The 22636-nt window shown below is 48.6% G+C and overlaps 1 protein-coding gene across 1 annotated transcript in view; it reads right to left on the bottom strand.

Annotated features, from left to right (window-relative positions):
- Positions 1-814: 814 nt before the first annotated feature.
- The window catches only part of gli1 (GLI family zinc finger 1), a 51361-nt gene continuing 29539 nt past the window's right edge, over positions 815-22636 (bottom strand). The window contains exons 3-14 of the mRNA XM_023795255.2: positions 19281-19386; positions 18058-18263; positions 17600-17701; positions 17321-17519; positions 16469-16634; positions 16140-16247; positions 14297-14437; positions 12871-13020; positions 12187-12351; positions 11415-11657; positions 6200-6518; positions 815-4817 (exon numbers count right to left, since the gene is read on the bottom strand). Coding sequence (XP_023651023.2) covers positions 2425-4817; positions 6200-6518; positions 11415-11657; positions 12187-12351; positions 12871-13020; positions 14297-14437; positions 16140-16247; positions 16469-16634; positions 17321-17519; positions 17600-17701; positions 18058-18263; positions 19281-19351 — 4263 coding nt within the window. The 5' untranslated portion in view covers positions 19352-19386 and the 3' untranslated portion in view covers positions 815-2424. The remainder of the gene's footprint in view (positions 4818-6199; positions 6519-11414; positions 11658-12186; positions 12352-12870; positions 13021-14296; positions 14438-16139; positions 16248-16468; positions 16635-17320; positions 17520-17599; positions 17702-18057; positions 18264-19280; positions 19387-22636) is intronic.

The raw sequence follows: 22636 nt of genomic DNA, 5'->3' as shown, positions 1-22636 counted from the left end.
GGGACTCAGAAGGTTGCCAGTTCAAATCGCTGGGTCCACAGAGTGATGCCACCACTGGGCCCTTAAGGCGCTTAATCCCAGTTGCTCCAGGGACTGGCTGACCCTACTGTCTCCTATATGCCAGTTTCACGGATGCGTTTCCAGTTGAGCTCTCATTGGCTGCTTTTCCTTCACTTTCTGGTCAAGCTCCTCCCAAACCATCTCCACTGGGCATCATTTAACACATTATTATCGAAACTTTTGTTACGGTATTTTAAAAACCTTTCTTTGAGGTTATTATAAATGGACAATTTTAGCTACAATGCACCTGGGAGGGTTTTCCTCACCATGTCAGAAAGTGCTGCTTTGTGTAAGTTGAGAGCTGGAGTAGATCTTGGGCTGTTTCTTTTTGATTATCTCAGTATTTTAGTACCAGGTTAGTGAGATGGCAGGAAATTAAATTATCACACTTGGCTTCTGTGTATGATGAAGCGAAACCTCATCGTCGTATTCTGAGTCTGTGATCAAGCAGGTCTAGCATTTAAAAATACTAACACAGACATCCACACACAGTAAGACATGCGCACACACATGCAGAGGACTGAGAACAGAGCAAAAACGAAAACAGATAAGGAACACAAAGTTTTGGAAATTTCAGCTTCATCGAAAAAGAAAGCACGGGGACGCCCCTGCAAAATTCTACTTTTTCGGTTTTAGAATCTCTCAAAAGCTGTCAGGACCGAAAGCTATAATCTATGCAAATCTATATAAGTGCAGGCACATAGAGGTTGGCACCAGCGGGCACACGGCAAAGAAAAGGCAACGTACACCAGTATTTAGCATCCATCGCAGACTGAAAAAAAAAAACGTTTATTTATGAACCATTCATCCATTTTCTGTAACCGCTTATCCTATTCAGGGTGACGGCCATTTATAAACCAGTAAAATATAATACATTCAGTATAAAAACATAGAAAATGGTAGGAAAAAATATATATCACTTGGCTTTCCTGTATAGATGTAGTATATGCTACTTAGGTTGTTTATGTTATGGTACATAATGGTTTTTTTGCCAGCAAAACAAAAGTTTGAGTGGACAGTAAAAGATATGAAAACACACATAGACAAATACTCTAAAGCAAGGATTATAGTAATACAAAGGAACAGCCTTTAATACATGACATTTATCAAATGCTATCCAACGGCATTTCAAAACATTGCTTTTTTAACGCACATTGTAATTAAAATGTACTTCAATGATTCACGTGCTTTATTTCCTGCTAAGGTTCAATTAAGGTGATCTTTGGCTGGCCAGGAACAGGAAGATTTTTGTAACATAGGTTGTATTTACCCTGGTGATGTCACTGAAACGGGGTTGTGCGGCTGACGAGCTTCGGACCTATGGAATCATTTTTAAAGGCTGTGGCTGTTTTCAGTGGTGAAGCAGAACATGTTTTAAATCCTGAGTAAATTCACAGTTCTACTTCCGGCCATCTCGCACAGGAAAAAACCGGCGAGTCGGTATGCTGGCTAACAGCTAACGATGCAGGTGTTATTGTGTGTGTGTGTGTGTGTGTGTGTAGTGGGGGGGGGGTGACTCAGCAGCTGAGCTATGACACCATGAGCCGCTTTTAAAAATGGACACAGGTGCTGGCCGACTCTTTGCAAAGCCCCGATCCTGTGCAATTAATGAAATTCGCCCGCATTTTATGCTGAGTTAATTTGCACTGTTCCCTGAAGGCGCTAACAGGCATCCAATTGCCTTACGTGTTGCCCGGAGGTTTCCGATGACCGCCATTGAGAAAAGGCACTTACCCACAAGGAAGCAAAGGCACTTCACTGGCGATCGCCTCCCCCGGCTGCTCGATATAGGGGATGTTGCCCGAAAGCACAGAGGAAGGGAAGGAGGCGCACGCCTTCTCTGCTGGCCTTGATGACGGCCCAGAATTTTGAATGTGCCAAATGCTGACAATCCTTTACCTCATCGGGTGCAATTGCCAGCGCTTTGCGGTCAGCCCGTGCTTATTCTTCATGATAAAAGTTTATCTTTTTTCCAATTCTCTAAATAAACAAAAAGGCACGAGGAAGCATTGCCGTTCCCTCAGGAACACGGCTCTGCTTCTCGCTGTCGACACATACACAGCAAACAAACCTTATTTACATTCAAACATACGTCTTCTAAGCATATAAGCTTTCAGTGCCACCGTCGCCTGCAATCCTCCCCGGCGAGGGATGTCCAGTTACTAACTGGCAACCGACTCACTGCTTCGAGGCAGTATGAGAATGAGGTGAAGAGGCAGGCTGCTGCCCTCTGAATGGTACCTCTGAGTCAAGGCCTCAGTACCAGTGGGAGTGTTTCTCTACCTTTGGTTTACCTTGTTTTTAATGTTTCGCCAGTCCTAGCCAAGCGAGGGTCCCCCTACCAATGCCTCTGGTGGTCCCTCTCTAGGTTAAGGTGTTCAGGTACTTGTTCTCCCCAGCCAGGGAGGTCAGCATGGAGGTCATATCACCCACAGCCATGTTGGAGAGCCCGGTGGAGAGGCTGAGGGAGGTCTGTGGTGTGGTGAGACGTGAGGAGGTCTGGGATGAGGACGGGTTAGGGCCCTGCAGTGGGGGCAGGGGGCTGTATGATGCTGTGTCGGGGTCGTCCATGATGGCGGCGAAGTCAATCTGCGCGTTCTCCAAGTCCAGGTTATCCAGGGCGTTGGACATGGGTGCCGGCTCCGGGTAAGAGAGGGAGGCCGACCTGGCCTCGGTCTCCAGGGCCCCCAGAGTCGGCTGGTTGAGGCAGGTTCCGGGTTGGGCAGGCTGCTGGGGCAGCTGCTTGTTCAGGTCCGGCTGCAGGTGGATCTGGCCCGAGTAGTACATGGCGCTGCTGTCGGCCTGGAGCTGTTGCTGCATGGGGGGGAGGCGTACCCCTCTGCGGGGGCTGGCTGAGGAGCTGGCTGGGCTGAGGTGAGGCGGGCTAGCAAGGTATCCCGCCCCGGACTGCTGAGGCAGGCTGTTCTGACGGCTCAGCGGCTTCCGGCCCTGGGGGGGGCGTGGAATCGGCGCGTTGGGGGCGTAGCAGGGGCTCAGGAGAGCGTCTTTGGCCTGCACCGGGCCCGGGCTCATCAGGTTCTGGTTGGGGTAGGCTGGGTAGCCAGTGCCGGGGTAGAGGCCCTGAGACTGGTGCTGCTGGTGCTGGGGGCTGTGCTGCATCATGGGAATGTGCCCGCCCATCTCCATGCTGTCCGCCAGGCTCGGCTGCTGGAGGGCCTTCCCGGCAATGCCGGCGAGGTCTGGGCTGCCTTGTTCCTGCTGCTGCTCCCACATCAGGGCCTGCTGCGACTGCACGTAATTCCTCACCATCATCTCCTTCACCTGCATCATGGGCGTCTGGGAGCGGTGACCGTCGCCCAGGGGGGCCCCGGTGCAGCCCAGGCTCAGCCCCCCTGAGCCAGGGTAGGAGCCTGGGTGCTGTTGGGAGTCTAACGGAGGCTGGATCTCGCAGCTGGAATGGCTCGGCTGCTGCTGCCCATAGGCCTGGGCCGGGCCTTGGTTCTGGCAGGAGTTTGGACCGGCTAAGGATGGGTGGTACTGCTGCTCAGGCTTGATGGCCGGCTTCTGGCCTGAGGAGGGGTTCCTGAACGTGCCGGGCTGCCCGTAGTGGGGTCCCGGTGGCACTTGCATCCCATGGCCCTGGTACTGCAGGGGCGGCTGGTCCACGGCAGGCCGTCCGGGGTCTCCCCAGGGGGTGGCCATACCCTCTCCTATTTGGACCCGGCTGGTGTACTGTGGCCCAGACGGGCTCAGCTGGCAGGTGCTCATGCTGTACTCGGCCTGCTGCAGGAGGCTGTTCGAGGCTGCCTCGGCCTGCCCCACCTCGGCCTGCCCCAAAGGGCCACCCCTGATTGCGCCCACACCCCCGTGCCGGCGCTGATAGTGCCCTGGCATGTGATAGACCTGCTCAGAGCAGCCAGTGCCCTCATGGCCGGGCGATAACGCCGTAGACGGGCCCTGCTGGTACCCGCCATACGGGCCCTCGCCAGACGCCATCTCCACAGCCATGGCCTCCATCAGGACGTTCTCGGAGATGCTGGGTGGTCGTGGCGAATACATGCGGCGGGCGACGGTGCTGTCTGAGATGCCGTGCTGTAGCCCCACCCCCCCTCGCCGGCCGGCAGCCGCCGCCACGTCGCAGAGGCTGCTGAATCGCTGGACCCGAGGCAGGGGTGGCGGCTCGCCTCCGGAACGGGCGGGGTCGCTGGCACGCCGCACGCCATTGCCCGGTGCCTGGTGGGGGTACATGACCCCGGTGCCATACTCGGTGTTGGTGCTGTGCCTGCGGGGGGCGCCCTGGTGGAGGAATGGTGGCATTGGCTGGCCCTGGAACTCAGACATGAAGCCCCCCACGGCCCTGGGGGGGCCCGGCTGCTCCATGCAGGGCAGGGGAGTGGGAGGTGGCCCACCAGTGGCTGCGGCGTACTTGGCCTTCAGGCTGTAATGCTGCGCCGGGGTGAGGTTGGGGAGGCCCGGCAGGCCCCCGCCCTCGCGGCATGACCCCGTCCGGCGGCCCGTCCCTGGGGACAGGGGATCTGACTGGCTCTGGCCTGGCAAACCGCCCACCTGGGACACCTCACTGGAGCGGCGGCTGGAAAGGTATGGGGAGGCCATGGAGGAGCGACGGCTCACGGTATAGGCGGAGCTCAGGCTGCTGGTGCCACTGCCACGCCTGTCATTGGGTGGGCAGGCCATGCCCCCTGGGATGCCTCCTGCCTCTGGATTGGACAGTTCCATCACACGCCGGTTCGACAGCATGGATGGGGGGGGGCACATCCCAAGTAGATCTCCAGGAGCTGCAGGAAGAGAGAGACTTATCAGTTCACACAGTTACAGAACAGCCGCAGTCTAGTTCATAGCTAACAAACTAAATAGCGCCCATCGTCCCGATTAAATGCTTGTGAATTAAAAGCTGATACATACGTACAGATACTGACACTAACCCCTGTTTTACACTGGATGCGTTTCCGACACGGCAGCCGCGGGTAATCGCCGCCAATAAAGTCAATGCATCAGTTTACACCAGATCCGCTGCGCTGCGTCTCCACTACGTCTCTGTTCCGTCACATGTCCGGCAGTCCGTTGAGATGCGCATCAAGTCTATTTTTGATGGATACGGATCAAGAACGTAACACAGAGCGCATGCGCCAACTCCCCTTCACATCATGGACGACGAAAAGTTCATTTTGGAGGTGGAGAAACACGGAATTGTGTACGACCCCAGACATCCTTTCTATAAGGATAATAGCAGAAAGGAGAAGGCGTGGAGTGAAACTGCAGAAGTTTTGGGATTTGACGGTAAGTTGAATCTTCCAATTAACTATGTAAATACTTGATATTTAATGAAAGTAACCTGTACTGTGAATTACTTGTAAACTCCTAATAAAGTGTTCAGTAACCTACATGGGAGTGACACATTATTTTATCCATAGAAACATAGACAAATGTTATGTTAAATGTTATTCTCCCGTGATCATGTGATCTTGCAAACCAGCGGCGAGCCAGATCAGATACGGACCACAAAGGCGTCCAGTGCGAATTGGCGGACGACCTCAGACAGAATGGGAATGCAGCGCAGTCACAGCGCAGTCGCTCCACAGCGGATACGCATCCAGTGTAAAACAGGGGTAAAGAGGCTCGGCTAGTCTGTCTGCTCTAGCTAGACCTACGAAGGTGACCCAAGTCAGAACCAGCTATCGCCAAGACAGATAGGTAGTTATCACCATGGTTGCGTTAATCTAAAATTCAGGTATAGCCACGTAGCTAATGGGGAGTTTTACATGAAGCTGGAGTACTACCAGGATATAATCAGCCAAGGTTGTATAGCTAACTACTAATTAACATCTGCTAGGTTAGGATCACCTTTTACTGCTCATGTTAATGTTAAGATGGCGGTCTTCTCAGTGGTCACATTTTACACAAATGTCCAGATGTTCCTGGTCTGTCCATGAGAAGTGCATCTAGCCTTTTTAGTCGGAACTGATGCTTAAATGATCACATTCTCTGAGACATTTAGCGCTTTGATCATACAAGTTTTTCACAATGGCTAACTGATGAACAGTCCATGACGAAATAGCTAGCTTTTGGTGTCTCCGAATAGAGAGCTCAGAAACAACGCCATTAGTCCCCGGTGTGGGCACACTGTCTCCGATGCAGCCGCCGACAGCCTGACAGTCACCTGTGAGCGCAGGCAGCTTGTTGTTGCAGGTCCCGCCCCGTCCTCCGGGTGGCGTTGGACGCCGGATCTGTTTCAGCTTGTCTATCTTCAGGTTCTCCAGCCGCTTCAGCGCCTGGGCCGACATCCCCATCCCCGACATCCCGATGAGACCGCCGGCCTCAGCTGCGCCCACCCCCCCCTCCTCCAGGGCCGTCAGGTCCTCCAGGCTGCCCCCAGGATTGGCGTTCATTTCCACTCCGCTGTCGTTGTTGTTGGTGCTCCCCAGTGGTGAACGCTCGCTACTGCAAGACGACTGTCCCCCTGGGCTTGGCTGGGACTTCTGAGAGGGAGGTGTAATAAATACAACAGAACAGATGATAGTTATAGGCTGGACACATTCATCCCATGGGGTGGGGCAAGAGCCAAGGGGCACAAGACAGGAAATAACTTCCAACCCATCACAGGGCACACTCAAACACCATTCACCCACACAGGCAGTTTGGTAACTCCAATTAACCTCAATGACTTTGGACTTTGGGGTAAACCCTTAGCTGTCAAGTCTCCCGTTTTGGCCGGGAAACTACCCTATTTTACCCCTCTTTCCCGCCCTCCTCCCGTATTAGTAATTTCCCGTAAATCTCCCGTATTATAATATCATTTAAAAAAAAATTCCTCTGCCTCTCCAAACTGAACTGTCAGTAGCCTGGCGAGAACTGCCACCTGCAGTAGCCTGCAGGTCATTTACGACATTAACCAGGTCATAAATGCAGAGGTTAAAATGGCAACGCTGTGTGCCAAAAACAACGTTACTATCACCTTCTGTGACGACTTCAACACGGATACAAAGTCTGCAACAAATCTGTATAATAAGTCATTAGTGAATGCCAGAGAGCCACATGAGTGAACATGAGAAATTAAAAGAAATTGTGTAATGAAAATAAAATGTAAATGACAAGTGGTTATTTTAGATTTCTTGTACACCTGTCATAAAATGTAAGGGATACTGGAGCTTGGTTGGGGTGGTGGGGTGGCTCGCGGTGGGTGCCGGGAAATTTCCCTTAATTTCAAATCCAAAACTTGACAGGTATGGGTAAAACCAAAGGAAACCCGACAAAAACACATGCAAACTCCATACACAGTGACTCATATCCTGGTCCCAGAAGTATGAGGCAACAGTACTAACCACTTCACCACCATACCATCAGGACAAATTTATAACTAAAAATATACAAGTAATTAGGGGTGGGCGATATACCGGTAGACACGACTAACCGGTAGAAATTTGTCAACCGATATAGATTTTGGTCTATCGTCTTAATCGCAATTGAGATCACGTGACGTTGCACGTTAGGTAACCACGCAATACACTTTCACTTCGACAATGGAAGAAGACGGTGCAGCGGTGAGTTTGCTTACATGTGACGAAACCAACAACGAGGAGATTGTAAAGAAAAAAGGTGCATCGTCTGTGGTGTGGAATTGGTTTGGGTATAGGAAAAGTGATACGAATGAGACAAACGTGATTTGCAAGGTATGCAAGAGCACTGTTTTAGCAAGCGGTGGAAACACGTCAAACCTTTTCTATCATCTCAAATCCAAGCATCCAAACGAATATGGCCAAAGTAAAAAAAATGTAGTACAATACATTGCAGTAAACAGTATGGTTGTTTTTTTTACTTAAAGTAATGCTGCAATTCACAGTTTAAATAAAATTACATTATATAAAAGTTTCTTTGTGTTTGAATTTTTATTTATGCATTTCCAGATACAAATTGCTATATTGTGATATATATCGTTATCAAGGTAGAAAATTGCTTCTACCGTGATAGAAGATTTTGGTTATATTGCCCACCCCTACAAGTAATAAACATATGTATATGTAATATATGGTTGCTGTCCAATGAAATACAGGTATCTCCAAAAATCCATTATTTCAGGAGTGTGAAAGGTGCATTTTCTCAGAAACTACTTTACAAAATATACCTAATCATTAACACCACTATCATCACACACCTGTCAATAAATGGTTTAATTCAGGGCTTTTCAAATATGGCCCTCGATTCCAAATCCAGGCCTTGTTTTCAGTTCTCCCAGGCAATTACTTTAATAATTACTGATTCTGATTGGCCAGAGGCATCACACCTGGCTCAAAGGTAAAGAAAGGAAGGCTGGAAAATCAGCAGGGCTCGGACCTCGAGGACCATGATTTGAATAGCCCTGGTTTAACGTTTTAGACGGACTTAAGTGGATCGTTTTCAGCAAGGCACATATGCCAGTATTAACAAGGTAGAGAGTAATCTTGCTTTATATTGACAATTAACCACATTAGCTAGCTACAGTGTATGGACAAAAGTATTAGGACACACGTCTTAATCATTGAATTCAGGTGTTTCATTCAGACCCATTTCCACAGGTGTTTAAAAATAAAGCACCAAGCCACGCAGTCAGGTTCACGGACATTTGTGAAAGAACGGGTCATTCCGAAGAGCTCAATGAATTCAATCATGGAACTGTAATAGGATGGCCACCTTTGCAATAAGTCAGTTCCTGAAATTAATTCCCTGGTAGATATTCCATGGTCAGCTGTAAGCGGTATTATTGCAAAGTGGACGTGATTAGGAACAACAGAAGCTCAGCCACTAAGTCGCAGACCATGAAAAGTAACAGAGCGTGTAAAAGTCGCCTGCACTCTGTTGACTCAATAGGTGCAGAGTTCCAAACTTCCTCTAGTATTAACCTCAGCACAAAACTGTGCACCAGGAGCTTCATGGAATGGGCTTCCATGGCCAAGCAGCTGCATGCAAGCCTCACATCACCAAGCGCAATGCCAAGCGTCAGATGGAGTGGTGTGAAGCGCGCCGCCACTGGACTCTGGGAATGTGTTCTGCGGAGTGACGATTCACGCTTCTCTGTCTAGCAGTCCGATGGATGAGTCTGGGTTTGGCAGATGCCAGGAGAACTTTACCTACATGACTGCATGGTGCCAACTGTAAAGTTTGATGGAGGAGGGATAATGGTATGGGGTTGTTTTTCAGGGGTTTGGGCTTGGTCCCTTAGTTTGAATGAAGGGAACGCTTAATACTTCAACATACCAAGAAACTTTGGACAATTCTATGCTTCTAATTTTGTGGGAACACTCAGCGAAGGACCTTTTCTGTTCCAGCATGACTGTGCCCCAGTGCGCAAAGCAAGGTCCATAGAGACATGGTTGGGTGAGTTTGGTGCGGAAGAACTTGACTGGCCCTCACAGAGCCCTACCCTCAACCCAATCGAACACCTTTGGGATGAACTAGAACAGAGATTATGAGCCAGGTCTTCACATCCTACATCAGTGCCTGACCTAACAAATGCTCTGAATGGGCAAAAATTCCCACAGATACACTCCAAGATTTCATGGAAGGCCTTCCCAGACGAGTGGCAGCCATTATAGCTGAAAGGAGGTGGGGACCAACTTGATATTGACGGCTATGGATTTAGAATGAGGAGTCATAAACTTCCTGTGGGTGTAATGGCCCGGCGTCCCAATACGTTTGTCCATATAGAGTGTCTAGCTATTGATGTTAAGTTGTTATAATTAACAAAGCAAAATAATCCATACAAATGGCCACCATGAATACAAACATTAACTACAACTAACAAATAATAGTTAAACTGATGACTTCATAAAACATCTTTTGTTTAGTCAATTAGATATTAAATGTTATCAGTAGACAGAGGAGAATGGTTGTATTCCATCTATAGTAAAGAGTCACAATCATTAAAAACTGTACATATACAGTTTTTGTTGGACAGTGATGATCTGCAGTGATGATATATATATATTTTTAAGCAACATATAGGCAACAACGGACACATTTGGCAATGGCATTCCACACAAAATAGGTTTAAAAATAAAGGAATCAGTGGGCTTAATAGCCTAAAGAATATACAGGCTAAGCATCCACGTTTTAAATTCCTAATTTTTTTTTCTGTTCATGCTGCTCTTGCGTCTCTCTATAAAATAAAATTTCACTGACAGCGATACGTGAAATTAAAAAAATCCTATTAGACCTACTTTGAATGACAAAACGAATTTATTTGATTACCAATATTTACTTTTAAAGGTTAGTTATAGGCTTTTATACTTTAATTTACTTTATAGACTTGATATACTACAACCATATAAAACTTGCTCACGTTTTGCTCTGGCTTCCGCCTGTTTGCGTAGCACTCTCATGTTTCTGAGAAAAGTGATTCCAAAGTGAATCTTTACTCACTGAAACAGTTTCACCACATTGTTGTTCTTGCTCTACATTATTGTCATCTATACGTTTGATAAGAATATTACACTTGTATGATTTATCAGTTTCCTTTGTGAAATACTTTGCGAATTCCATTCCATGCCAATTCGTGTAACAGTCTCAATAATTACAGATGGATTCTGGGTAGATTTGGGCACGCCTCATAATCGTAGTGTGAGCGGTATCGGAGCGAAATTGGAGCGAGACAGAGCTACTGCTCCAGCCTTAATTAAAAAACCGCTCCGCGCTCCGACTAAATTCCTCCCGCTCCGCTCCTCGCTCACGCTCCGCTCCACTCCGCTCACATACTCTGATATATATATATATATATATATATATATATATATATATATATAAAATACCACAATAATACAATAAAACCACTTGTAACAGAGGAAAAACACTGTTGTGCATTTTGTTGTTTAAGACTTGAAAACTTTAAGTCATAATTATGTAATCTTTTATAACCTGTTTTCCTCATGTTTACTATAGACTTTGCACTAAGTAATAATTTTGTTTTTGTGAGTAAAAGACATTTCAGTCTGTTTCCTGATGTGTGTCTCAGCCCAGACAGAATATGTCTGTGATTTTCCCAGGAAGCGTCTTTACATTCTGGAGATAATTCTCTACCGTTTAAAGGATTTGGGAGGATTACAAACTAGACTCGGTTGGGTGGGTATTTTTCAAAGTAGTATCATCGTATAGGAAATTCAACAACACTAAACACACTGGGAGAAGCCAATCAAGAAGATGTGGTTTGCAGTGCGTTTCACTTTTAAAACTTTCGATGCATGAAGCCCAATCAGAAATGGCTCCTCATGCTTCCTCATAACAATACTTGTGAAATGGTGTATCTGAAATGCACTGCATTTTTACAGTAGAGTCTGCTGACTTACAAAGAATCATAAAGCTGTTAAACAAAACTGACTGATGTAAAGATGTCCCCTTCTGCTCACCAGGGAAACTTCTGGAGCCAGCAGTTTGCAGTCCTCCCTACGGCCTTCCTCTTTCTCCAGGTGCAGCTCTGAACATTGGCCACTGGAGGGCAGCATGGAGCCAGGTGCCCTGGGACCCATGTCCCCCCTGTGCTTCTTGGTGATGTGAGCCTCTGGTCCGTGCACCGTTTTCACGTGCTTCCGCAGGGAGCTTGGGTCCGTGTAACGCTTGGTGCAGCCCGGGATCTTGCACACGTACGGCTTCTGCAGAAGACGTGAGGCCAGATGCCTGTGTTAGCGTAGCCTTTTCTGGAGGCTGCTCCACAGCTTAGCGACGTCTGCTAACAGCTCCTCCTTTACATATCGCTCTCACAGCAATATTAGATACATACAACCAGTTAAACCTTAATAGTCATCCTGAACCTTCTACATGTTTCTGTATTGGATTGTCATTTACAATATTACCATATATCCTCAGGTATATTCTTTAAATTATGTAGCATGAGACAAAATAATAATTCTTTTAATGTATTTTGAATGAGGAGAAAGTTCCTTAAAATGTGCCTGACTTTCCGGAATGCACTTGCATGAACTGAGATCCCCTTATGCTGATGAAGTTGCCTGTCTTCCTGACTGGAGATTTTACTGGCCCAGTGCCACCCCTAGTGATCAGTGTGAATTTTCCTGGGATGCTGCACAACTGCAGCTGGATCGCAGTATTTTCGCCGACACTGCGGCCGCCCTACTCTTTAGCTGTGACTGTGCCGCTGCGGGCGGCCGGGCGGGCGGGCACCTCGTTGGAGTGCGTGCGGTTCTGGTGCTTGGCGCGGTCCGAGGCGTTGGAGAAGGCCTTGTTGCAGCCCTCGTGCTCGCAGACGTATGGCTTCTCGCCGGTGTGCGAGCGCAGGTGGGTCTTCAGGTTCTCTAGGCGTGAGTAGGCCTTGTGGCAGCCCTCGAACTGGAGACCAGGAGCAGGAAGACGCCCAGGAACAAGGATCAAACACACAGGACTTACTCAGCCCTCAGCAGGCCCTGGGAGTAACAACTATTACAGATGTTTAATTAAAGAACCTGAGTTCAAACTGAACTTGAAGTAAAACTCAAAGGATATTTAAAAGCTTGTTAAAAGGTCAGGTTTTAGGTTTGATAAAACTTTATTCTTCCTGAAGAAAAATTTTGTGCCAAGATATAGCTCTCATATTCCAACAGTAAAACTACAAGCTGAACTTAAAATACCAAATATAAAATAATGAGTATATATGTGGGAAAGTAAGATGGTAAGTAAATTGGGAGTGTCTATGTGCAAAAAGGTGTATGGTATATAGGATAGTGTATATTGGCCTTTCTGATTATAGACTGGTCAATTCAGAGTAATGGAAGCCATGTTTACTCCAGTGGGCAGTGTGATCATGTGACCAGGGCTCCTTATCACTATAGCAACGCCAGGCCCATAAGCCAGGGCCGGTGGGCTGCTCACCGTGCACTTGTGTGGCTTTTCGCCCGTGTGCCTCCTCATGTGCACCACCAGCATGTACTGGGCCTTGAAGGGGCGCTGTTCCCGCGAACAGTCCTGCCAGTGGCACACAAACTCCTTCTTCTCCCCGTGGATGTGTTCGTTGTTGATGTGCTGTGGGCCAGCCAGTACAGAGTCACCAGACACCATCGTACAAAGTAATATGCCTGTTTCATTGACATGACACCAACTAGTGGTGGAATATGGAAATGTTTAATTTATCGTAACAATGGAATTCTGTCGCTTTTTTCTTTCTGCAAATGAACAGTAGACGTGAATGAATAGAGAACCTGGTACACGTCATGATTACACACACCAACATTAAAACTCATTACTGCTGTTTTTACAGATAACACAGGTATCGATTTTTTTCCACTTTTCCTAATGATTTTTATTTTTTTTTAAGAACTTCTCTGGCTGTGATCACACTGAAACACAGATAAACCAGGAGGAAAGTGAAATCAGTCTGCTGGATGCTAAGCAAGTCAGCACAAACACGGCCATGTGCTTGATCGTTAATTCTGTTTAAGTGTTCAACAGAAGTGCGAAATTCGTGTCCATGAGTGGAATTGTTGATTAATCAGAATGCATACACTAATGCGACTTGTCATTATAGTGAAGGGTCTGTAAATGGAGGGTAGCTTTAATAGCAGACATATTATTCACATCCATCCATCCACCCATTCATCGATCTTCTAACTGCTTTTCCTGATCAGGGTTACTAGTGAGATCCTTTGCCAGGCAGCACAGGGCACGAAGCTGGGTACACCCTGGACAGGATTCCATATGGCGGGAACCACGCCATCGTACGGTAGGAGATGTCAACACACACACGGCTAGAGGTGTGAGGTGACAGTGCTGCTCACTGAGCCACCCAGATATACTGTCTTAATAAAGTACTACTGCATTTAATGTTTAACTCTATATGCTTTGCCATGAATAAAATAAACTGAGGACATATATAACACACCGGCATTTATTAAAGGGGGGGGGGGGGGGCTAAGCCTTTACTGGGGGGGGGGGGTCTGATTTTAATGAAGGTAAATGACAGCACACCATTTAAACTAATTAGTAAACACTTATCTGGGGGGGTCTAAAGTTCCCCTAAATCTGCATACCCATCTCTATAATTCTCTGTATCTATCAATACCAGTTTTTCTCTATATCCCTGTCCTCTTTCCCTTCCTCCATCTCCCTCCTTCATACTTTATCTATTTTGCCCTCATTCTATCTTGTCTCTGATTCCCTCTCTCCCTCTTTCTCTCTCTCTTTCCTTTCCTCCTTCTCACTCGTTCTCTCATCTCTCTCTCTCTACTCTTCTCTCTCACCGTTTCACTCATTCTTTCTCCATCCCTCCCTCCCTCCCCCCCTCGCTCCGTCCATCACTCACGTGCACCAGTTGCTCCTGGGTGTCGAACTCCTTGCTGCAGCTCTCCCAGTGGCAGTTGGTTTCATAGACGGCCTCTGGCTCAGGCTTGCCGTCCTCCTTGTCCAGCTCCTCGCGACCCTCCAGGAGCCCTAGGAGCGGGTCCTGTGGAGGAGGGAGGGAGGACAGCTCAGCAGGAGGCCCAGCCGGCCCCTGAAGCACTGACATGGGGGGTTGGGCATAGTGGGCAGAAGTTGCTTTCCAGTCATACTTTGCTGGGATAATGCTGGGACTGGTAATCGGCATGTACCTTTCACCTGTTATCTGGACGATGTCTAAAGATTGTCAGTGATTTTTTGCAGAGCTTGGGGCTGGTGAGATCATAACAGTGTCAGCTAGACCACACACACACACACACACAGACAGATGTCTTATGACCAGCATTATTCACAAAAGTACCCCATCACAGACAGAGGTGGAAAGCTCTGGTCCAGAATGTACAAATCCAGACCAGGGTTTTGTTTCAACCAACCAGTTGAGTATAAAGAGACACAGACACAGAGTGGTTGGTTGAAACAAGTCCTTGGTCTGGATTTGTACTTTCTGGACCTGAACTTTCCACATCTGTCTGTAATGGAGTACTTTTGTGTGTAAGTTTCCCGACACTGCATATGAGACAGGCTCTTCCAGGTCACCGCAAATTAAATACACTTATTTGAACATCCTATGTATAATATTGGGTGACCATTTGCTTAGGAACCCTGTGTACAACCATTCACTGCCTCCAATGGGCCATTTGTTTTCAGCAATCATGGATCATGGAGCCTCTCAATACTTTCTAAGAGTTAGTAACAAATACTAGCAGCACAGTGGAGCTGCAGCAGAATAGACCATTTGCATTGTATGTTTAAATGGAAAAACCTTTTAAAAATCTGACTGTATATTATCAGCACCCAATTATCAAATTAGGATGTGCATTAAAGCATGTTAGAGGATTATTTCGCACTAATAGTAGGTTTAGGGAACATTATCAGCTAACAGATCAGGATTGTGGATGAAGTTGGCAGCCCTTAGCATTGCCCACTGTGAAACTGTCAGTTTCATTCTCTTAATGCTATTCCACCCAACATTGTGGAATTAGAGAAAAAAGGGCTTCTAAATGTAAAGCAGAAGGTTATTTTAGTTAAATATATCATTGGAAGCATATGATTGTTCCATATTTTTTAATAAATCAAACATTAAGCTTCTCAGTGGTGTGGTTTTTGTGGGAAATGTGTAAATGCAGTGCTTGAATATGATTACGTCACATATTTTTGTATAAAATTATATTTCATAGTGAGGTTTCTCCTGCTGACTTGAGCCAACCAATTTTTTAAGGACTGTTAATAAACAGTGTGATTTCCCTGGCAAGCAAGTCTCCATGTCTCTCTCTGCTCCCGCGATGCCTCGCTCCGGCCGTCGTCACACTATTTTGTGTTTTTCTTTAAATTTTTTACTACAAAAACCACAAAATTAATTAACAAAAATTATTATTTGGTAGGCTTGTGAAAGAATTAATCGAATTTCAGTGCTTTCTTACGGGACAAATTGCCTTGGTTCACGTATAAATTGGTTCACGACCACTTTCCCGGAACGGATTGTGTTTGTGTACCGCAGGCATCACTGTATTGTAAATCACTGCATTTATTGACAACTAATTAGCAAAATCGCTGTTCTGTCTCCGTATATTGAATGCATTTAATTCACAATTCACTCTCTACATGGCTCTGTTCTAACCCGGTGGAGACCAATCAAGTAACCAATGACATGTGAGTTAAACCAGACTTTGGCTGATGGAGGTTCATACAAGGAACCCGGCCTGCATTACCTGGGTACCAGTGGAGGATGGACTGGCCACGTCAGCCTCTGACCTGTCGTCCAAGCCCTTCCCGCTCAAGTTGTCCATCACGCTGCCCATTACAGGCTCGGTCTTCATCTACACAGGATGGGACAGTGACACGTGACTCCCATCCTCTCAGGCCCCCCAAAACCGTAAATAATGGCCGGTGACTCCTCTGTAGAACATCATTAGCAGCTGGGTAGAATGCTGTTGTATTTATTGTGATTTCTTTTTATACAGAAGTTGACCTTCTAAGAAACATTACGAACAACATGCACTTTGTCATGACAGCAGGCGGGCAGCAGAAGTGGTCTCACGTGGCAGTGCTTTGGAGAGGCGTGGACCCTTGGATTGTGAGGGACCAGCCGAGGGGGAGCTGGGTGGCACGGTCCATGCGGATGCCCCAGGGGAGTGCCCGAGTTGAACGTGTTCCCCTGCGGCCGGGGTTGGTAGGTTCCTGAGCTGGAGTAGCCTAACGATGGACTGGGGGACAGAGGAATGTCGATTTTCAGATGAGAAAGGTAGATTCTAAGAGAACGTTAAGTAATTTGTGATTTGGAGAGCGAGATAGTTCACTGTCTTCAGTGGTCATGAGTGCTTCAAGTGGAGATACAGCATCAGTGCATTTTGGAGATCTGCATGAGATCATTCCTGAGATCTGTTTAGACGGTATTCAGGTTTGCCATGCAATGACCCAATGTTTCAGAATAACAATAATAACACATTTGATTCGCACAACGCTTTTCAAAACCCAAGGATACCAACAATATGCAAAGAAAGAAAAACAGAGTGAGGGGAACTGGAAGAGTTGGGAGAACAGAAAGGATTTAAGAAGAGAACTGAAGACTGGGAGGGAGGGTGGGGGAGTTACAGATGTCAGAGGGAAGGAAATTCCAAAGAGGAGAAGCTGCGCTAGAGACGGCCTAGTCACCGAAGGTGAGGAGCTCGGAAGGAGGAGCAGTGAGGAGCCCAGAAGAGGTGAATTTAAGAGTGAGAGGGAGCTGGTAGGGCAGGTGAAGATCAGACTGAAGAGGGGAGCAAGATGATTGGTTATGAGGGGAATTTTGAGTCGGATGTGAAATTTCATGGGGAACCAGTGCAGGTCTCGGAGAGCTGGACAGCCATGAGTAGGGGGGGGGGCACACAGCCCTAAGAGCGCGGCCCCTGACCTCATGGTGCCCACCGACAGATGCCCGTAAGAACCGGCGCTGTTGGGGCCGCAGCGCGAGTTGACGAAGGCCACCAGCGAGTTGGGAGAGGTGCGGATGACGGTCTGCAGGTCCAGGCTGGTGTCGGACAGTGGCGAGATGGACAGCGCTCGCTTCTTGCTCAGCCTCAGCATGGAGCGCGGCGTGGGGAAGCGCGACCCTGGGGGTATTGGGGGCACAGAGTCAGCCTGGGCTGCGCGCTGCATGGCTCCGGCGCGGCTGCACATGTCGCTCCCTTACCGTCACCCGCCCCCATGCTCTCAGAGCCCAGCTGGCCCAGAGAGAAGCTGTTGTGGGAGGACATCAGGTTGTTCTGGCTGCAGCACGACCCAGCAATACCTCCTGGGAGGCAAAAGGACAAGCAGAGGGGTGGACTTTACATTACATGACATTTATTTAGCAGACTTTTATCTAAAAGTGATTGGAGGTTTAGGGCCTGGCTCAGGGGCCCAATAGAAAAATTACTCTGCTGACCCTGGGATTTGAACCACAGGTACAGCAACCTAACACACTGAGCCACATACTGCCCCCTATGGGCTGTAGATTGTCAGTTCTTTACTCTAATCAGCATGCTTTTATTATATAATAATCCACCACCTGCATACCTGGGGTGGCAGAATATCACATAAAATGGACTTATGTGGGTGGGGGGGCGAAATGTAGCTCTATCATAAGGAAATAGCCTCCTGGACACTCACCATCTGCGGCCTGCATGCCACGGTGCCCCAGCATGCCATTTGAAGGGTGGCCGTGCATGGGCCGCATGTAGGGGTCCATGCAGGACCCTGGGGTCATGCTAGGGGTCAGGGGGTACAAGGCGCGGCCATCTTGGGGCTGCCCGTTGTGTGCCGGTGCCCGCAGCGTGGAAAGGTCGCTGTATGTTGGTCTTCCCGAAGGCGCCAAGCTGTTGCATCAAACACACAGGGGACAAAAAGCCCAGGGGTGGGGGCCGGTGACTGAGCTCCACCATTCACTACACATTTGCCCATGACCCTCTGCTGTGATGTTCCCATGTGGCCACAAGAGGGCGCCAACATTGTTTTCGTTTTTGTCACCCCCCCCCCCCTTGTAGTCCGTAAAGGAGAGTCCCTGCCAGTGCCGCTGCATGTTATGGCTGGTGTGACAGGGGGGAGTCCGGCTGTGTGACGCAACATTCCCGGGATTTCTGGGGTCCATCTGAGCTGCCCTGCTGTGCCGTGGTCGCCGGGGGGGGGGGGGGGGGGGGGGGCGGTATACATTTTTCACTTTTACTCCTTTATCCTGCTCCTTCTCTTCCTTTATAGTTCCACTTCTCAGCTCCCTCGCTCTCCTCCTCATTTGCTCAGCCCCAGCGCTTACAGCCTCCTCCTAATCTTTATATCGTCTACTTCGTCCATTATTCTAGCCCCCCCCCCGCCCCCCACCACCACCACAAATGTCTCCCTCCCTCTGTTCCCCTGTATGGGTAACCTGAGAGGGGGGGTCAGTCATGCGGAGCGGGGGCCACAGCGCAGTGGCCTGGTCAGTCTGTAATTAGCAGCTGTCAGAGGGAGGGGAGGGGGGTAGATGTGGGGGGGGAGGGGGGGCTGACACTGCTCTCAACCTGGGTGGCATCGGGGGAGCTGTGGGGGGAGTGGGAGAGGGGCGGGGCCAGCCAGCTCCACAACAATTGTTAGACTGAGGTCTTTGCAGTCAGGGAATAGAAGGGTATGAATCGGACATCACAGGGTGCAAAGTTTTAAAACTGGATTTTAGCGTACAATTCCACTGCAAGGTGGAATGATAGTGACTTTGACTTATTTTAAGCGACTGATATAATCTTATAGTTTCTAAAAGAAGTGATGTAGGAGAACAGACAGAAAGATCTGGAAAAACAGTAAGAATCAGCTGAATCAGGCTCTCAGGCTGCGGGTCCCAGATCGATGGTTCCAGCAGGTCTTACCCTCTGGATGGCTGGTGAGGTGGAGACTCATAGTGACACAGGCCTTGGTGCGGCTGCATGCCCTCTGGCATTGGTGCCGGGCACCGTGGGATTGCACCGTCGAGCCCTGAAAGAGAACGCAACTGTCACGCCCTCCTGGGGACGCAGAGCCGCACAGACATCGTGCCAAATGACAATGTCTTTCATCGATTCATTGATGCATTCATTCATTCACACATTTGCTCATTCTTGCATTTATTTTGCACAGTCTTTGTTTAAAATGTTTTTTGCAGTCCATAAACAAATAAGCCACAAAACCATTCATTTATTTTTATCGTCTCTGGGCTGGACCATTTTACTCATATCACCAGGGGTTCATGGATGTAAGTAAAGTCCAGAACTGCCCATAACAAGGATTTTTTACTTTGAATTGTAGATTTTGGAAAAAGTTGGCTTGGACTGTTGAATTAGATATAATAAATAAAAAAATTTTTATAATTGATGTGTAATGTATCGGTCTTGGTTTTATTTAAGTCACTAGGGGCTTTGTTGATCTTTTGGTCATAAACGTTTTATTGTTTCTCAGTCTATTTCAGGGCACTGGGCAGCACAATGGTTAATGACGTCGACTTGTAGCCAAGGGAGCAACTGATTGGACCTTTGAGAGTCATGTTCAACCCAAAACCGCACCAGTGAAACATCCAGCTACTACAATTGTTAAGTGGCAAATTTTAACTCTAAACTACATTTAGAGATTACCCCTGACAAGAGTAGTTAGCAAATTGCACAACTTGATTACGAGGGATTAAGGGAGAAAGGGGGACGACGGTGAGGCACGGAGGACGGAGAACCCGAGGAGCCGGGTGGGAGAATGGTTACAAGGCGTAGGGAGCCACGGTGATGCGAGGAATGACCATGCGGGGGAGCCACGGAGTGCATGACACCAGAGGAAGCGAGTGTCGTCCCGGAGAAGTATAACTGCACTGCCCAGAATCACGAGGGCATTTCATGTATTCAGGTCTCACATGTGACAACAGCCTGTTATAAGCTGTCCATTCTTTTTGCTGATCCCATCCATCCATCCTTACATCCATCCTTCAATCCACCATTGATCTATATATCATCCATCCATACTTCATCCATCCATCCACCCGTCAATCCACCATTCATCTATATATCATCCATCCATCCTTCAATCCACCATTCATCTGTATATCATTCATCCATCTGTCCATATATCCATGCATCCCACATCCATCTATCCGCCATATATCTGTCCATACATCCATCTGTCCATTGATCCATCTATTCAGCATCCATCTTCAATGCTGGATTGCTGTGATCACAAGGCACAGCAGGACACATACACTGGCACATAATCACACATTAGGGCAGATCTGAAGAAAACAAAGCATTTTTGCATTGATTGGGAAGCACACAGAACATGCTACGGTTTCGCATTCAGGAAGCCCGCAGGCTTATGCGCGTCGCAGGGCTGCGGTGCGAAATGGAGCCGCGTCTGTGCTGGAGAGGCGGAGCTGGCCAGAGCTCATGAGCATGCTCAGACGCCAGGAGCGCGCTCAGTGCTGCTAAACCCAGAGCCCTTACTAAGTCCAGTTGCCCCATCCAATAAATCCCGGCAGGGAGGTCCACTGGCCTCTGATCCTGCCACACCTGTCAATGTCAAGGGGCAGGGGGGTCAGCATAGGGTTGTGTGCCTCACCCCGGGAAACCTGTGTATATGCGCGTCTGTATGTGTGTGAGTGTAGGGACAGCCAGTGGAAGACACGTGACACACAGCCGACTCGGCAAAAAAGAAACGCGTGGAGCTTCCACAGGTGCAGTAATGTGTTGCTTCTGCTCTATTTTTAGGTGAGTCCTCCAGGAAGGGGGGGGGATTTCCTGTGTAATTTTGTGGTGGGGGGGGGAGGTGGGGCGCAAAAGGCCGAGCAGCTGAAAAAACCAGGTACGCAAATAAAATGCTGATGAAGAAAAGGGCAATGGAGCGCTGTCCAGTAGGGCGGCGCTGACGGCTTTTGCCCTTGAGAGCTCCACATACCTCCATGTGGCAGCAGCAGTTACACCGCCTGATTAACAAGCCCGCTAATTGTTATTCGCAGGTGCGGCGCATCTGGGGGACTGCTGCTCTGAGCATTTTGAAGTTCAAAACGAAAGATAAACATACAGCGACCTTCAGCAGTAATGGCACACAGAAGCTGCAGGTGAATGAACGGGGTCATTCTTTTTCCTCTCTAAAATATCTCAGCATCTTTTTCTTCACGCAGAACTCGCTCCTCCTACCGAGATGTCAGAACAGACCCTGTTTTCCGGAAGGTTCTTTCAGGCGGAGGGAATGACTGCGGTTCAGTGGTTGCCTCAGACTTTGCCGAGACGTGGTAGCTAATGCCCCAATGGACCACACGGACTGGCCTTCTGTCATTCTGTGGGGGGGGGATGCAGCTGGGGGGGTTAATTTGTGTCCAATTCCACATGCGCGTGTCACCCGTACATTAGCGGCTAAACATGCTAGAAAAAAAATTTAAACTAGTCAAGGGTTATGCACACTCATCTGAAAGTATTTTACTCCCCCCTTCCTCCTTCTCTCTCCCTCCCTGCTCCCTCCCCCCACTGCTCATTCCTGCTCCAGCGTCCCACCCCCCACCACAAAAAAAATGCTCCTACTCCTCCTCCCAGCCCCCCGCCCCCGCAGAGCTTGCCGGCGAGGTGGGTGTTCTGAGGCTGTTATGACTTGGGGGATGATAATGGCAGTTGTAATATAGCTGGCTGCTCCTGATGTGGCCGCCCCTGCATGGACACCCTGCCAGACCCCGGCCAGGAGCCGCTGGTGCATTGTGGGCCACGTTTAACTGAGCACCCGAAACCGTGATGGACCCCTTTTTTTTAACCCTGACACAGTTTTTTCGGTAGCAGTAAACATTGTTTTTCGAATACCCGCTTTTGTTTTTTTAACCCCCTAATTCTTACTTCCTGACCCCCCCGTTCCTTTCCTAGACAGGGCCTCCCATTACGCCCTGGGATTCTTCTAATTGGTCGCGAGAGAGGAATGTAAGGGGGGGGGGGGGGGGCAACCTCACGGGATCATTCTAACGCTATCACTAAATGGGGGTTATTCAGCCTTTGAACGCCGCGCTTTTGCCCCATCTGGAGGAATGCGTGGGGGGCTGGGGGGCTGGGGGGCTGGGGGGGGGGCAGGATATCACAGGCGATTGTCTCATGCGGCTGAGACCGTTCTGACCGTGAATGTAGCCGACCCGTTCATGTGCCCCGTGATCAAAGCCGGAAAGATGCCAGATGCAGGTCAGGGAGAAGTGGAAGGATGGACCTCGCGGTGAGGGGTGCCAGGCCGGGGGGGCGAC

Source organism: Paramormyrops kingsleyae, chromosome 8 (assembly GCF_048594095.1).
Source record: "Paramormyrops kingsleyae isolate MSU_618 chromosome 8, PKINGS_0.4, whole genome shotgun sequence".
Taxonomy (NCBI): Eukaryota; Metazoa; Chordata; class Actinopteri; order Osteoglossiformes; family Mormyridae; genus Paramormyrops; species Paramormyrops kingsleyae.
The sequence above is the reverse complement of the archived record's forward strand: the minus strand, read 5'-3'. Positions and strand labels throughout refer to the sequence as shown.